We start from the raw sequence: 17,102 nt of genomic DNA, 5'->3' as shown, positions 1-17,102 counted from the left end.
CTGACGGCCACGGGCAGGCCCGGAAGGTAGCGGAGAAGGCGTGGGGCAGGCCCTCGCAGGGGTGCCACAGCGGGTAGGCCGTGTCACCTCCATCGCCCTGAGCTGCTTCAACCTGGCCCTGTGTCACCGTCAGCACACAGTGTGTGAACCTAGAGTCACCTGTCACTGAGGTTCTCTCTCACCGGGGGCCTACCGCTCTGGGCCTCGGAGGCCAGGTGTTGGGCCGTGGCTGGTGATGGGCTGGGGATCTCAGGGGGCCAGGCCCTGGCACCCTTCTCGGTATCCGGTCCCCCAGACGCCTCGGGCTTGGGGGATGAGTGTGTCTGTGTGTCATTCCTGCCCTGGTCCCGATAAGCCGTCCAGTCACATCTGTTTGGATTCTCAGCTGTTTCTCCCTGCCGAAAACTGGGGCCATAGGATCGGCGGCAGATCCGGTGTCCCCCCCAACCCTTCCCAAGAAGCCCCTCCCGTCTCGCTTGTCCCCTGTCGTTAGGGTCCTGAGGCGTCCTCGCGCGCGCCCAGCGTCTCTTCTCATCTTGTCCACTTACCCTCCTCCTCCGTGTGTTGTTCTTTCTCAGCTTCTCCAGAATCATGTACCAAACCGTGAAGGAACTGTCCCCCAAATGTAACGTGTCCTTCCTCCTGTCCGAAGACGGTAGCGGCAAGGGGGCTGCTCTCATCACGGCAGTGGGCGTCCGGCTCCGGGAAGAGACGAGCAGCTAAGGGTGCCAGCCCCCCGGCCTGCTGCCCCTCTGGCACGTCTCTCTTCGGGCGGCCACCCCCGTGCCTCCCAGCGAGCTGGGCCGGGAGCCGCCGGCGCCAGGGCCCGCCTCCGCCACAGCGGGGAGGGGCCGCAAGCCAACTACTGGCGCGTAACGTAGGGTACAAAATAGAGCGTGTGCTGTTGATAATCTCTCCCCACTCAGGCCCCTCCTCGCCTGCCCTGCCACTCTGCATGATCCGATTTCAACCTGGTCGTCCGCTCCCCACGTGTGAAGTGTAGTGGCGCCCATTTCCAGTTTCTGCATTCGTCCGACAGTTATTTATTGGCCCAAGATGAAAAGTCACGCCATCTGACAGGCCTTAGGGGCCTCCGCAGCCCGTCCTTGGGGACCCACCCCCGTGTGAAATGTATTATCACCAGCAGACACTGCCGGGACTCCTCCTCCCAGGGGCATCTTAGCGGCTTCCTCCCGTCCCAGCCCCCGCTGCTGTCTGGCGTCCCGAGGTTCCCATCGAGACGTGTCCGTGCCACTGAGTCGTGTGTCCGTGGAACTGGTCAGAGCCACGTCGTGACAGTCTTGCCTTCTGTCTGTCTTGGGGGTGGGGGGATGTGGGCAGTTCTGCGGGAAAATGTCTTGTCTCCGTTTGGGTAAAAGGAACGAAACCAACAAACAGTGCCCTCGTTGGAATTCCCCATTGCTTTTGTGAGCCACGTTGTATGACCTAGTAAACTTTGTACCAATTCAAAGACCCCGAGTGATGCTTGCTGGCCGGAGAAGGTGGGAGGCCATGCCCTGGGGATCCTGGGTGGGGGGTGGGGTGGGGTGGGGAGAGTGCTTCAGCCCCCAGCCTTTGTTGAGTAGCATAACTTCTCTGTTCTCTGCAGAGTGTCACCGAGCTAGCCTCTGTCCTTGTTTTCTAGCACCTGCCCGGCCAGTTCCCTGCCGCAGCCCCAGGGTCTCAGCCCCGCACCGCACCGTTAGGAAGGTAAAGCGGTAGAAGGCCTCTGGGCTCCCAGGGATTGTTTGGGTTTAATGAGAGGACAGTGCACATTGGCTGTCCCCACCGCCGTCCCCAAGTAGACCCTGCCCTTCATCACCGTCTGCCAACTCCAAGGGAACAGAGGGTGTAGACCCTGCTCTAACACGGATGACATCTTGCTGCAGCCCCGGGAGCAGGTTGCCTGCACGGTCCTCCCCCCCACCCCCGTTAAACGAATCCCTTCTGTAGGAAACCGCTCCCCACCTGACCCTTTATCCCTGCCCCACCTCAACCTTGAGGCTGCTGATTCACCCCATGGCCCGCCAGTGGGTCCCACATCAGCCTGCCTCTCGTGCCCTGTGCGGGTTAAGGCCGGAGCCCCATTATTGGGCACTGTGATCTCTGGGGGGATCGCACCTAGCATCAAACTCTCTTGCTGTGCATTTTTTTAAAAATTTTTTTAAAGATTTTATTTATTTATTTGACAGACCCAGCGAGAGAGGGAACACAAGCAGGGGGAGCGGGAGAGGGAGAAGCCGGCTCCCCGCCGAGCAGGGAGCCCGATGCGGGGCTCGATCCCAGGACCCTGGGATCGTGACCTGGGCCGAAGGCAGACGCCCAACGACTGAGCCACCCAGGCGCTCCTCTTGCTGTGCATTTACAGTGTCACGTGGTTCTTCTGGAGGGGCAAATGGGGTGTGCAGGGCGAGGCGGCAGGCAGGGAGAAGGGTGTCCTTGCGGTGCAGCGGGTCAGGCCTAGAGCTCTCCGGGAGTCGAGATGCTTGGCGTTCCCTGCCCTCCACCTGCCCGCTGCCGGCGTGAGCGTGACCACCGCTGCTCGCGTCCTGCAGGCATCCGCGGAACACAGCCGGCTGGGCCGGGATAAGAGTCTCGCCTGCTGGTTCTTCAGCGCTTGACGCTGGTTTAGAGGCCGCACTTCAGTCTTCCTCCCAGCATCCCTGTGAGGCAGTTTTGTCACTGGGAGAAGAAGAGGCGGAGGGTCAGAAGGACTTGTCTGAGGCAACACAGCCGCGGCTCCTTTTGACTCTTAGCCACGGTGTGCACTGAGCTGGGTCTGAGTTAGATGCCGAAGCAGAGAAGCCCCAGGTCGACTCACAGGTGATGGGCTTTGCAAAGTAAGCAGCTCCCTCCCTGGGTGGTCTTTAGCCTGATAATAAATCAGTACCATGGTTGGGTGCTGTCCCCAGGTGTGTTCTGTTTGGTCTAACGAATATTTATAAAAAGGTGAGCCAAATGGAACAAGGCTGGAAGTCTCACAAATTTGGATTTCTGGCGTGTCATGAAAGATCCGGAAGATCTGGCAATGGTGGGCACCCATTACCTCATGACAACATTTGTCCAGAGCTGGTCAGCTGCTGTCCCCTTTGGCTGCGTACGCCCTCCACTTCCCCCCCGTTCCCTGTTACCCCGACGCCGGAAGTCACTGATCAGGGTGTATGCCCCAGGAAGGCATCCCTGCCTGTGACTCCTGGATGAGATGTGTTAACTCACACTGTCTTCTTGGACTCTTGTTGCTGTGAAGCCCCGTCAGAGGGGTGGCTGGGCCCTCTTATTAGAGTTGGCATCCACTTGCAGAGCTCCTGGCCCCATCTTGTTTTTCCACTGATGCACTGAAGCCTGGGGCATGGGTCAAACTTTTAGATCTGGACCTCTCAACTGGCTACTTCTCCAAGGGTGCCAGGCACAAGGCTTCAGGGTTCAGTAGGTACCCCATCTTGGGGACCCCTGGCCTGCCCATTGGTAGCCTGAGAGGGGGCGGTATCCCCAGCCATGAAAGAAGTCTCTTTAGTGTGACACCTGTTGACTCTCCTAGAAAGGGATGGAGAGTGAGTCATCTCCATCTTATCTTCCTCAGTCGGTGTGACCCACGGGCAGCAACGGAAAGCAAGCCGGAATCCAGAGCGAAACCTAGGAGGTGGAGGGTCACCTTGAGCAGAGGGGTGAGGGGGACAGTCCGGGAACTGCCCCCACCTCCAGGAGCCGATCTCCCCTCCGAAGGAAAGTGATCCTTTTACCCCTAACTGTCTATCATTGTTCACTGTTCCTGAGTGGATTTGAGTTTTGGAAACGCCCAGAAGGAATCTGGAGCTAAATCTAGTGATTGAAGTGGGTGATTAAGCCTAATTAGACCATTTGTTATTACAGACAAAGAAACCAAATACAACTAAAGAAATAACAGATTCTCTTGTTTGGCTTGTTAACTGGCTTCTAAAGGAATATTCTAGAGGAGTCTTAAGAAGTTTGGGCTTTGGCAGTATTGGACACAATAAGGATGCTCTCCCAAGGGGGGCTGCTCTGAAAGAAGTCATGCACAGAGAACTACTACATTTTGGTATATTTGCTTAAAAAGTAGCTCTCCCCATGGCCGGACTAAAGGTAAATTAGAAGGGGAAGCAGACGGCAGTGGAGGAAATGGGCTGCGAGAAAGGAACACTGGTCTGTCTGAGAGGAGCAGAGATCAAGGGGACCCTGGGTGACAGCCGCTTGTCTGTTCCCAGGAGACACGGGGTGCCATGTTCCAGAAGAGCAGGCCTGACTTTGGTTCCTCACCTTGCAGTTCTACAATATTCCATGGTGTGGCCCAACAAACGCCTCTCCTGTGGGAGCTTCACGGCCTCTGCCCCTTCCGCTCACACTCAGCATGCCCCCCCCCCCCCCCCCGCCTGCCCTCCAGCGTCCCCATCTCAGTTCCTGACAACTGGCAACTCCGTCCTTCCAGCTGCTCAGGCCTGGAACCTGTGAGTCAGCCTTGACTTCTCACACATGCCACCTCCCCTCCGTCAGGTTCTGTTGGCTCTACCTTAGTAATAGCCCGACTCTGACCACATCTCTCCCCCGTCTGAACCCTCTCCCCACCTCTCACCGTCATCCCTGCAACAGCCTCCCCACCCCCCTGCTTCTCTGCTTGCCCCGCCGCTGTGGTCCAGTGCCGACACACGGCCAGATGGATTCTTTTAAAAGGGAAGTCAGCGTACATGTCTCCCAACTCAGAGCGCCACTGGACTCCTCGTGGCAGAGTCCCAGCCCAAGGCCTTACCTTGACCGCAGGGACCCTTGCCTTGGCTGTTCCCTCTGCTTGGAGCCTTTCCCCACACAGCTGCAGGGCCCATTCAATCATCTTTGCTCAAAAGAATCCTCAATAAGGCCAACCCTGGCCCTGCTATAAAATTGCTCCCCCTGTGTCCACTCCTCCCCCTGGCACTACCGCTCCTCCCATCCCCAGCTCTGGTTTTCCTTTTTTCTGTGGAGCTTACCACCTAATATGCTATGTGATTCATCCGCTCCTTACGCTTGCTTACTGTCTATCTCCCCACTAGAATGGCAGCTCCCCAAGGAAAGAAACCATTGCTTTTGTTCACTGGGGTATCCCAGGGGCTTGGAACAGTGCCAGGTACACGGAGTCCCTTGTGAACAGGTTCTGAATGAATGAAACCTCCTGCCAGAAGCATCAGTCCTGCTTTAGAGCTAGAGTCACCAACTACTGAAGATTCTGAAGTTATTTCAGAAATGAGTAGAGCCTGGGGACTTGCTCAGACTTTCAGGGACTGTGTCATTGGGTAATGGGAGAGTGACCAATGCACACACATGGAGTGCTGGGGGCCCCTCCCTGATTATGACAGTTCCTGAGTCCAAGTTCTAGAAGCTGCATCAAGAGAAAGGTGTGCTGTGGGGTCAAGGTCACAGGCCTTGGAGATCTATGGTATTCTGGCTCCACTGCTTGTTGTATGAGTTTAGGAGTCTTCCTTTCTGGGGCTCAATTTCCTCATCTGTAAAATGGGGATAACACCTCCCTTCCTCCTATCATCTACTTCTTATAACTCAGGAGACAATGGAGGATTCTGGCACCCATTAAACACTCGAAAAAAAAAAAATCACAGTTCTCTCACTTCCTCCTGGCCTGCCCTAGGTGGCTGGGGTATCTGGGCAATAAGGACCCTAATGGCATCATGAGTGGCCTGGACACGTGGGCAGGCGGGTGACAAAAGGCATGGACACGGAGGCCTACGGCCAACCTTACCCACATGGCTGTCTTGTAGAGACCCGGACTCAGTGTTCACCTCTCATCTTCTCTTACCTGACCCCCCCCTTTCAGGGTTTTCTGAGGCCTTCCACCTCTCCAGGTGCCCCAGAGCAAACGCCAGCCCCTCTGGGGGACTCCGATTTGCCAGAAGTACGGGGCTGGGGCAACCAGGTGTGTCTGAGGGAGGAGTGAGAACTCGGTTCCTTCCTCCCTGGCTGTTTCTGCCAAGGTCACTCCTCAGCGGCCCCAGAAATCCCCCCTGGCGGCAGGAAATGCCCTCTGATCTCCCCAGGGAGCAGCCTGCTCCCTCTCCAGTCTTCGCCCTGGGCCCCCCAGCTGAGTGCTTCATACTGCTGAGGTTGGAGTGGTTCACCTGGCTCAAGGAAACGTCTCATTACGGGAAGCTCTTAAAAATGTCGGGACAGAGGAAGTCCCGCCCTCCTTTACCGGCTCCTTCCTTTCTCCCTCTCTGTCCGCCTTGCGGCCTCTCTCTGACTCTCCTCCTCCCTCCTCCTCTCTGTCCCTCCCTTCTCTCTTCTCCTGGTCCCAGATGTAGCCCCTGAAGAGAGAGCAGGAGCAGACGGACAGGGAGAACTGTGGCTTGGGCAACAGGACAAGGTTTTGGGGAGGAGGAGGGGCTCAAGCCAGGCCACGCCTGGAGGCCTGGCTTGAGGACTGTGCTGTGGGCTCAGTGTGAGGACAGCAATCCCATGCGGGGGTGGGAGGCACAGGCTCATGCTGTGCAGGGGAGTCCAGCTGGGGCCAGGCCAAGGGTTCCTGAGGGCTGAGGAGAGGGGGGCTGGGATGGGGGCTCACCTGTGGTTGAGGCAGCAGTAGATGATGGGATTGTACATGGTGGAGCTCATGGCCAGCCAGAAGAGCGCCAGGTACACCTGCTGGATGAACTTGTGGTAGTAGATGTCCTCCTGGAAGCTGCCCAGGATGAAGTAGAGGTGGTAGGGCAGCCAGCAGATGGCAAACGTCACCACCACCAGCACCATGGTCTTCACGAACTGGGTCAGGAGAGGCTCAGGTCACACCTCAGCCTGGAAGCACCACACCCCAATCCTCCAAGGGTGGTGGCAGGGCACCCCTCATGGCAGCCTGGGAAGCCCTCAGTCCCTTGGAGCATAAGCAGCCTTGACTGCTGGGCCCTGCACCTCTGCCCACACTGCTGTTCTTTCTTTCGAGTCCTCACTCCTTGAGGCCCAGCTTGGAGGCCACCTCATCTAGCAGGTGTCCCGGACCCCTTCCCTCAGAGCGGCTCCCCTCCCTGGAGAGCGGGTGAGCTCCTAACCCCATCCTTGCAGGATCCCCTATGTTAACTATGGGTTCTCAAGTGCCCCTCTCCCTGGGATGTGTCTGCCATAGCCCTTCTATCCACAGGTAGTGAGACTCTAGTCGGGCATCCAGCCTCTGCCCAGGAGCCAGCTCCCTGACCTTCCCCCCTCAAGCCTGGTCTCTGCAGGCCCTCCTAAACTGGCCCAGTACCCGACGAGGAATGGAGGGCAAGCCAGCGATGGCAAGTGGAGACCAGCTCTTCACGAGGAGGGACACTCAGACAGTGTCCCATATCTGACTACCTCCCTGAATTCTCCTATGAAAAATGCCCAGTGGTAGACCTGAAGCCAAGACAGTGACCTGATACATGATGGGATTAACCATTACCTTCCCTGGACGCCTAACAGGAAGGGGCACGGCAAAGATAAGCTTTGACTAGGAGACAGTGGAGGAGGTCTGAATCATAGAATGCTGCATCAGGACCCTTGGGGGGGCCCTGAGTGGCGGGGAGGAGGGGTGGACACTGGCACTTGGGTTGGAAATTGAAGACAGACTGGGTGCTGCTGGACTCCAGTCCAGTCTCCATGATCTCGGATTGGAGGTCTGCAGTTCCAGCATTTGAGAGTTCTCTTGTGATTCTATACGGGAGCCTCCCGGAGTTCTGTGGGGCTTCTTAAATTCAACACTCCGATTACTCAGAAAGCCTAAGATTTTGAGAGTCAATCATTCTAAGATTCTTGGGGGTATCTGAAATTCTGTGGGGTTTTAGGATTCTCTGATTCTCAAAACATTTTGGGGGAGTTCCTTTAACTTCGCATTTGGCCAAGGGCCAAAGGCAACTCTGTCCTCCTAGGAAGAATGAACTCGGACTCTGGTCAGGGACTTGGGACAAGTGCAAGTTAGGGTGGATCCTGTCCTCAACGGCGCGCCGTCGGGGCGGGCTTCGAGCCCGGAAGGGCGGGGCCCCAGGCCGCCCCCGCCCCCGCCGGGCCCCGCCCCCGGCGCCCACCTTCCTCTTGGCCTGCAGGTGGCGCAGGCTGGCGCCGTGCACCTGGTGCCTGGGAACCTCGCGTCTCCAGAGCGTGAGGCCGATGACGCTGTAGGCGAGGAGCATCACCACGAGAGGCAGCACGTAGATGAGGGCGATCACCACGAGGTGGTACCTGGAGGGAAAGCCAAGGGCCTGGGCACGGGACGGCCCGGGAGCGACTTCGGCATCCGCCAGCCCTCAGTCCCCCTGGCCCCGCGCGCGCCCCTGAGCCAATTCCGGCCGGCCACCCGGGGCCACCTCCCAAGGCCTTGATTTAACTTAAAGAAAAAAAAAAAAAAAAAAGGACAACACTGGCTAGCATATATGCCCAAAGAGGGCTTCCCCTGCTGCAAAAGGGACACGCGCTTTATCTCTGCGATCCTCCAGGTGATAGACAAACGCTACCAAAAAAGGAAATAAAGAGGAATGAAAAAGTTAACCAAATAACACATTTGTTTAACATTTAAAATGCCATTAAACACAAAGGAGGAAGTAAAGTTACCAATTCCATTCTCACCAATATTAACAATCGGGATATTTTCTTCCTCAGTCATATGTGTGTGTATCATATATCTCTGTACATATGCATTAGACAGATTATATATATGTATAGTCTACAGCTGCATCTGTCTGTCTGGAGAGGTAGATTTTCAGGAGCTGATCCGGTTCCATCCTGCCCCGACATCCTTATCAGGGAACAGGCCCCTGGCAACAGTACCAACTGTACAAGATATTGATCATCTCTTCCTGCCCATCAGCATTTGGTTGGGAACACGGCTCACATCAGCAGCCTTTCTCTCACACCACCTTTGAGCAAGCGGCCCAGAACACACTGATGGTTACTCATCCAATCCCTGTGGAGGACACCCTGGGCTGTGAGGAGCAGTTTCTTTTCCTTTTGGAAAGATGATGTAAAGGAGATGTGTGCTGCCCATTCTAGTTTCTGAGTGATGCTGCAGCTCTTCTCCGACAGGGCCCAGGTGGGGGCACCTCGGGAATGGGCCCGAGACCCCTGGCCCTTGCACATGACCTTTTTCTAGGAAGGCTGAAGTGTTCCCAAGGCCCCCACCCTCATGACCTGTGGGCCAGCCTTGCTGGGCTCCTTTTCTAGAGGTGCTGCCACCCAGAGGCGGGGGAGCAGGTGGCTCCAGCAAATGTCTTCCTAAAGCCTGTGCTTAGAATTCTGCTTGCTCGCTCTTTGAGCAAGTATGCTAATTACAAAAGGTTTGGGGGGACAGGTGCTCCTAGACCCTGGGATCCTTATCCTAGACCCCTGTGTGGTGCAGGTAAGGGCAGGGGGGAACAGCGAATGCCAGGCCCCTCTCACTTTACCTTCATTGTAAGGTCACAGAGTGTCTGAGCTAGATAGACCTTGAGGGTCAGCAGGGCTACCCGCCTCAGTGTCCGGAGGGGGAAACTGAGGTTCAGAGAGGTGCAGAAATTCTGTGACGTATGAAATAGCTCTAGAGATTTAATCAACACTCAGACGATTTCCCTGCTACTGAAGGCCAGCTCTATGAAGTCAGAACTGAGTTTTTGCTCAGGCTCTCACTTCAAAGTGTGACCTCGGGCAAGTCTGACCTCTCCCCCGGTCTCAGTTTCCCCTTTTGTAAAACGAGGAGGTAATCCCTAAGATCCTTCCCAAGTATGAGTGACATCTTGATTTTGCCTCATTCTTTCCTTGGGACATGGTTCAGGATAGGAGTTCACTCTGGGCTAGGTTCCTACGCTGAAAGGAGCTCCAAGGAGCCCTGGGGATCCATCTGGGGTCCACCAAAAACCAGGACTGCCTCCTCTCAGAGCCTGGGCTTTTTAAAAAGTATTTTGATTTTGGAGGGTCTATGTGTGTTTTCCTGGACGCGGCATCTGTAATTTCATCGGATGCCTACACACCCAGGATGGGAGCCCGTGAGTATGCAGCCCCCAATTTAAATCTCAGTTCCTCCACCAAGAACAAAGAACACATTTGCACACACAAACCAGGCTTTCCCCAAATCCTCGCAGAATTCTAGGTAACACCAAAGCATCGCCTTCCTAGCTCACGTCTTGCCCTCCTGTCTTCCCTTGGTGCCTGAATCAGGGTTGGAACTCACCATCCCCACAGAGCCGGTGCGGGGTCCCCAGAGTTATTACTGGTCCCCCTCTCAGGGAGAAAGGCCTGTAGTAAGGTGGAGAAACACTGCCCCCCAGTGGTCAGTCACAAAATAGTCGGCTCTCCACCCCTCCCCGAGCCTTCCCTACATGGACACTGGCTTTGGAGCCGCGAGACCTTCGGAGCAGGGCGCGGTGCAGAGGGAGGGCAGAGACCGTAGGCAGGGCCCGCCCTCAAAACTCATCAGTCTCCGGGACCGGGCTTCTCAGGCTTCTTCCCTAGCACTGAAGGCCACAGCGAGGCCCCCTTCTGGCTGGTGCTCGGGGCAGATGGAGCCGGTGTGGGGGTGGACGTTGGGGGAGGGGTGTTTAAGGAGGCGGGGCCGGGGGCGGGGGCTGTGTTGCCATGGTGACCTGGCAACCCCCCCCCCCTGCGCGCAAAGCAGGCACCTCCTCCTGCCTCGGGCAGCTGGGCCTCTGTGGGACGAAATCGGCCCCGTCCAGGTTTGCTCTCATTTGTCTGCGGCTTAAACTACCGCATATGGGTGCCCGTTCTGGGCCAGGCGCGGCGCTAACGGCTCACAGACGGGTCTCACACATGCTCACAGCAACCCCCCCTCCCCCCCGCCCCGCCAAGTGCTCTAACTAATCCCCACCCGGGAGAGGAGCCAAAGGGACTAGGAAGGGTCCTCCAGCCTGCAGGAGACAGAGCAGGACTCCCTCCCAACTGCTGCCTCCCAAACCTTAACCAATTCTTTACCCTCTGCTAAACGACCAAGCCGCGCATGAGGATCTGGAAGCCAGCACGTAGCAAACCGAGGCCCGGAAAGGAAAAGGACTTACCCAGGGTCGCACAATGGCTGGCCCATGTCTGAGTTCTTTTACCTGGTTCCCCGGCCCACGGCCCCCACTCAGCTTGAGGCAGGCAAAACATCCTAGGCTCTGCCACCTGCCCTTTCTTTCCGCCTCAATACCCTGACCCTCTGTGGCAGGAGCATGTACAGTGCCCTCCCCCAAACACCCCCCCACACACACATTTCCACACACCTGTGTGCACACACACTTCCATGAACATGGCCCGGACTCTCTCTCTCACACACACACACACACACACACACACACACGCACGTAGACATAAATGGGGGCAGCCTGGCTGCACAGTAGCGCCGTATGCATATCCTCATCTAAGGACATACCCATCCTTATCTGAGTCCTGGGGTGGCGCGGAAGTGGGGGGCTCTGAAGCGGCACTGCCCAGATTTAAGCCCTGGCGTTAAATCTGGGGCGTATTACTGTGGGACCTTGGGCGTATTACTTAGTTTCTAGTCTTTGGTCTCCTCATCTGAAAATGGGAATAATAAGACATGCATGCCCCGTAGCGTTAGGAGAATTGAATAGCTTCATGTGTGTAAAGCCTGACTCTTTGGAAGTGCTAAGTGTCCCTTGGTATATACATGGACTCACATAATCCCAAACACCCTCACAGATGCACATGCACACCCACGTGCATATGCACAAGCACGGACATTCTCAGGTGTGTGCACCTGCACACACACATGTGCACACACACTCATGCTCTGCACCCCACAGGCCTTACAAAAGGAGCATCTTGCTGCCGTTGTCCTCAGGCCAGACCACCACACACTTGGTGGCGCCCTGGTCCATGGTGATGGTGGAGTAGAAGCACTGGGGGAAGGCGAGGGCCAGGGCCAGCAGCCAGATGCCGACAATCACCGCTCTGGTGCGGGGGCCCGAGAGCCGCGGCTGGAAGGGGTGGACAATGGCCACGTACCTGTGAGCAGAGGGCTGTGTGAGTGGGGGCACCCTCCCATCAGAGCAACCCCCATCCCCTTCTCCCCCACCCTGTAGCCTCATTTCCCCCAACCCCACCCCTCTACCGCTGCTGGGGACCTGCAGAGAGCCACCTGGGCTGGTGACTCTCCCACGGCCACACAGCACTCTAGCGCCCGAACCCCCAGCGCAGGCCCCACCTCACCGCCTCTGTCTGACATGAGAGAGTGGTGTGGCCACACTGGAAGTCCACTCAGGACCTCTGCCTGAAGCTCAGCCCAGCCGAGCCCCTTGGCCCTCTGCAGGCCTCTCTTCTGCTTAGAGACCTTAGCAGAACCTGACAGTCTCCCGGCCAAAGCCCAAACCAGCACTGCCCCCCGGCTTTCTGCAGTGGTGGAAACGCTTTCTATATGCCCTGTCCTGTCCAGGAGCCACTAACCACACAGGGCTATGAACACTGGAAGCATAGCTAATATGACTGAGGAACTGGATTTTCAATTTTAATTAATTTAAATGTAAATAGGCACATACGGCTCTAGTTCCATTATCAGACAGAGCAGGTCCAAACCTTTAAACGCAGCATTCAAGGCCCTCTGCACAGGGCCAACGCACTTTCCAGCCCCCTGTGTCACTGCTTCCTGCACCGTCCCTGGCTCTCTCTGGTCAAGGAACAGCCCTGCCTGTGGGACCCTCTGTGGGGGCATTTCTTTCCCCTCAGACTGGAATTTCTCCCTCCATTCTGGATTCGTTAAAGTCCAAGTGAAAGACCACCTCTCCCAAGAAGTCGGCCAGAAGCAGCTTGTCTCCTCAGCTCCCGCCTCTCTCCGGGGAACCTGCAGGGATTTGGGCTGCTCTTTGGCACCCCTGGTGCCTGGTGGCCGAGTATCCCAGGCAAGGATTGGTCTCTCCATTTCCTGCACCAGCAGACTGAGGCTTAGGAGAGACAGCACGAGCTCTGAACAACATTGTGTAGCTCCCTCTGCCCCCAGGACGCCCGAAGCCACTGTGGGAGTGTCCTGCAGCCTGGTGGGGCTGAGGCCTCATGGGTCAGAGCCCCGACTGACCGGGGACGGAGAGCTGGGGGTAGCCGCCTCCTTCCAAGGTCAAAGGATCCAAAGAGCTCCAACCACCAACGACAGAGGCCCCCTCCTCGGCCCCCATATGGCTTCTACTGTGCTGTACGACCCAGGGCTTTGGTTGCCGCCTCGGAAGACGGAGGGTCTGGGACTAGATTGGGGGCTCTCTCTGGGTCATGGACCTGTTGCTGGCCATCTGGCGAAGCCCCTGGGCCCTCCTCAGAATATGGTTTTTACAGGAATAAATTACGCAAGATTAGAAAGACAACCAGTTATGCTGAAATACAGTTACCAAAATATGAAATAAGGTCCCCTGGGTGGCTCAGGAGGTTAAGTGTCTGACTCTTGGTTTCGGCTCAGGTCATGATCTCAGCGTCGTGAGATCGAGCCTCGTGTGGGGCTCTGTGCTCAGTGCGGAGTCAGCTTCAGATTCTCTCTCCCTCTCCCTCCCGCTCACTCTCTTTCAAATAATTAAAATCTTTATATATATATATATATATATTGATTTGGGGCATAGCAATACACACACTTATTTATCAACCCGCTAATAAGATCTAGAAGCAGGTCTGGAACCCACGGTAATTTTTAAGTAGTGATGGCTGGCTGTCGGCAATACTCGGAAATTTCTGCATAGCAGAGGTACCTGTGGTTTCTATTGGTGACATCGTCCTGGGCACTGCTGGAGTCCCAGCAAAACGTGGTGTGCTGTCTCCATGTGTAATTGTGATTTTTCACCCTCACAGAAGCTCATGACCCCTGGGATTTCTGTGCACAGTTTGTGGTCGCAGGTAACGTGCGTCTGGGCTAGATGATTGTTGACCCCCTCCCTCTTCTCCCCAAGACGCTGACCTTCTCCCATTACTGAGGCTGGACCCTGGGCCAGCTCCACCCCTCGGCAGCCTGGGCCCCGGCTGAGGGTCTCAGCAGAACAAGAGGAGAGGCCACTTTCTTCAGTGGCCCCCTCCCCACAGATGAGGCAGGTGACTAGCGGGTCAACGTGGGGGCTTGGACTCCCTTGCTGTTCTAGGCGGTGGGGTGGGAAAGAGGAGAGCTTTCCTTCTTACCCCATTAGTGGAGGGGCAGGTCTGGGACTTTGGATTCATACTGATCTGAATTTGAACCCCGGGGGCCCCTGGGTGGCTCAGGCGTTAAGCGTCTGCCTTCGGCTCAGGTCATGATCCTGGGGTCCTGCGTTCGAGCCCCGCATCGGGCTCCCTGCTCCGCGGGAAGCCTGCTTCTCCCTCTCCCACTCCCCTTGCTTGTGTTCCCTCTCTCGCTGTGTCTCTGTCAAATAAATAAATAAAATCTTTAAAAAAAACATTTAAATCTGAATCCTGACTTCGCTACATTCCAACAGTAGAGTCTTGAGCAAACAACCTAAGCCCCTTGAGCTTCTCTTTCCTCTTCTGTAAAGTGGGCCGACAGTCATTTGTGCCCCTCTGGTTGGCACGCTAAGGCAGTGAGATGCTTGAGAAGTGCTTGCAGGCTGTGGGGGATTAGGATTTGAAACACGGTGAGTCCCATGTATTTATTTCCTTTAAATCCACCAGAAGTGGCTTTGGTCCTGGATGACCCCTGGGCCTTCCTCTCCGGGATTGATCCGAACCTTGAGACAAGGCCAGGACAACAGGATGTCCTTGCCCTGCACAGGGGAGTTCCCATCTTGGTGTTTGGGGCACAAGGGGCTGCTGACTCTGTGCACCCTGAGTTTTTCCACAGTGTCTCCGTGAGGACCGCCCTCCTGGGGGCTCTTCACACACACCAGGCACGATCCTGCCATGGGCTTTTGCTGCCTCGGTGCCTGCTCCCTGGAATGTTCTTCCCCAGAGCTAATGGGGTCCACCCTCCTCCTTCCATCTTTTCCGCAAACCCACCGGCAGAAGGGCCGGCCCCACTCCCTGTCTAGCCCTACAGCCTGCCTGGCCCCTTGCCCCTCTCTGTTATCTTCCCACAGCACTCATGATCTCAAAATACAGTGTACCATTTCTTCCTGTGTTTATTATTTCAATTCTCACCAGGGCAAGCGTCTTTATCTGTTTTTCACCCCCACGCCCAGAACAGCATCTGTGCACAGGGGGCATGGAACATCGGAACGAAGAAACGAATGGATGAGTTCTCACTACTGCCACCTCGATCTCTGAGCACCATCCTCTCACCTGGATTGTCACTCGGCAGCCTCCTGCCTGGTCTCCTGGCTCCCACCCCGTCCTCTCAAGTCCATATGCCCCCCACCCCCACCCCTTTAAAATGGACGTTCCATGAGGCCTGATTTCAAGGACTATTGTTCGCTCTGGTATATATTCCCCAGTGCTTGAAACAGAGGGAACATTCGAATATTTGTTGAGTGAATGAAAAGGAAATGTTGGTGGACTAGCAGAAACATCCAGGGGGACTGAGGTGCTTTTGGTGGGGGGAGGTTGGTGTGGTTGGATGGTGAGGGGCCCGCCCCTTACTGCGAGCAGAGAGGTCTGGGTTCTGGGCCCCTGGCCCTGCCCCTGACTTGCTAGCAATCCTGCTTGTCTCGAGCCTCAGTTGCCCCGGGTATGAAGTCCGAAGCGTCGCCTAGACAAATGGTTTTCGAACTTTTCATTTTTAACCAGTAGAAATACAGTTCTCAAAGGAAATCTTCAGGAAAACTCCATAGAAATACAGCCCAGAGCAGGGAAGCCAGCTGCTAGGTGTTGTTGGGCAACTGAGTGGGGATGGAGACTGGGGGGGAGGGGGACAGTGGGGCTCGTGCCGCCGCAAACCATCCTGACAAGGGGTCTGTGTCTCTGAGGGTCCCAGGCCTGTCCCATCTCCCACACGCACCTGATGTCTTTCTGTGTCCCTTTTCGTTTGCTGTCTGTCTCAACCAGACTCCCTCAGGGTCACACAGTCCCCTTCTGAGTCTAAACTGTGCCCTGTCTGCCCTAACCAGCTTCAAAAGGATGGCAGATGGCTCCACACTGATCCCTCAGCGCCCTGAGAACAGCGTTGGGAAGACAATTGAACCCATTATAATTACGGGCTAACTGCACGCGGTATTAAATTCCTCCCCCCGCCCCGTATCATCTATCTAGGAATAGGAAAACAACAGAAGCAATTTCTTTGTAATAAAAGAAAGAAAAGAAGAAAAGAAAAAAAGATCAACTCCAGAGAAGAACATTCCAGAAGGTCTCCGAACACAGCCGTTCTCTCCCTCCAGCCTTGAACAACCATCTAGTGCCAAGTTCTCCTCCTGTGTAACCTTAACTTGGCCTGCTTTGGTTCCACAGCCCCCCGGTCTTCCAGAGGCCGACTTTTGGATCACAATCCGGCCGGGAGGCAGTTCCCTGAGATCTGCCCTTAACTTGCTGTATGATCGCAGGCACATCACCAGCCCTGTCCGAGCCCCAACACAGCGAACCTGTTTCCCCCGGCTCCCCACGAACCCCCTCTTGCCTGTCAATGGCGATGGCGGTCATGGAGTAGATGCTGACGAACGTGGCCGTGATGGGGAAGAGGTTCTGGAAGTAGCAGAAGGCACGGCCGAAGTACCAGATGTTGTGGCTGGCGTAGACGAAATTGAAGGCGGTGTTGAAGGCGGCCATGCAGAGGTCAGCCAGGGCCAGGTTGACAATGAAGTAGTTGGTGACTGTGCGCATTCTCTGATGGGCCAGGATGATCCAGATGACCGTGGCATTGCCCGTCACGGCCACCAACACCAGGGCCAGGTAGGCAGTGGCCCACAGGGCCAGCTGCCAGCCGGGCATGGAGAAGGCTGTGATGCCCGTGGTGTTGCTCTCAAGGCTGGATGAGATGTTGGCGTCGGTCACAACAGCACGGGCCCCCATGGCCGCCTCCAGGTCTGGGACACCTGGCCTGACTCCTCACTCCTCCGGAGCCCTGGTGCCCTGCCCGGATGTGCTATAGAAGAGAAATCCTCCTGGGTGCGGGAGTATGTGGGGCACAGAGGAGTAGGTGCAAAGCCAGGCACTCAGGGGAGACAGGGGGTCACTCCCAAGTCTCAAGTGAAGATGACGTGGGCTGTGCTGAGCGCTGGGTCCAGAGCCGTTTGCCCTTCAGATTCCTATGTCCTGTCCAGACTTCTCAAATGTCCCATGGA

General features: G+C 56.2%; 2 protein-coding genes and 1 long non-coding RNA gene across 3 annotated transcripts in view; 2 read left to right on the top strand and 1 right to left on the bottom strand.

Moving 5' to 3' along the window:
- The window catches only part of HK1 (hexokinase 1), a 62,340-nt gene extending 60,869 nt beyond the window's left edge, over positions 1-1,471 (top strand). The window contains exon 18 of the mRNA XM_088019922.1: positions 579-1,471. Within this exon, the coding sequence (XP_087876048.1) occupies positions 579-723 (145 nt within the window). The 3' untranslated portion in view covers positions 724-1,471. The remainder of the gene's footprint in view (positions 1-578) is intronic.
- Positions 1,472-1,562: 91 nt separating this feature from the next.
- LOC114214218 (uncharacterized) lies at positions 1,563-3,903 on the top strand. Its single transcript, XR_003610361.2, has 2 exons — positions 1,563-3,031; positions 3,581-3,903. It is a non-coding gene; the product is annotated as an uncharacterized LOC114214218 (long non-coding RNA).
- TACR2 (tachykinin receptor 2) lies at positions 3,137-16,830 on the bottom strand. Its single transcript, XM_028109724.2, has 5 exons — positions 16,439-16,830; positions 11,746-11,940; positions 8,037-8,190; positions 6,563-6,759; positions 3,137-3,633 (listed from the first exon to the last, which is right to left on the bottom strand). Exons 1-5 carry the CDS (start codon positions 16,828-16,830, stop codon positions 3,417-3,419), a joined length of 1,155 nt encoding a protein of 384 aa, XP_027965525.1. The 3' UTR covers positions 3,137-3,416.
- Between the last annotated feature and the right edge of the window lie 272 nt (positions 16,831-17,102).

Source organism: Eumetopias jubatus, unplaced genomic scaffold (genome assembly GCF_037043125.1).
Source record: "Eumetopias jubatus isolate StellerSeaLion01/CBP00866 unplaced genomic scaffold, mEumJub1_p1.0 scaffold_17, whole genome shotgun sequence".
Classification (NCBI taxonomy): Eukaryota; Metazoa; Chordata; class Mammalia; order Carnivora; family Otariidae; genus Eumetopias; species Eumetopias jubatus.
The sequence above is the reverse complement of the archived record's forward strand: the minus strand, read 5'-3'. Positions and strand labels throughout refer to the sequence as shown.

Coding starts and splice junctions, on each gene's coding strand:
- TACR2 (XM_028109724.2), bottom strand. CDS start 16,830: ATGGGGGCCCGTGCTGTTGTGACCGACGCCAACATCTCATCCAGCCTT. Junction 11,941..16,438: donor ACCGCCATCGCCATTGACAG/GCAAGAGGGGGT, acceptor CTCTGCTCACAG/GTACGTGGCCATTGTCCACC. Junction 6,760..8,036: donor ACCTGCAGGCCAAGAGGAAG/GTGGGCGCCGGG, acceptor CTCCTGACCCAG/TTCGTGAAGACCATGGTGCT.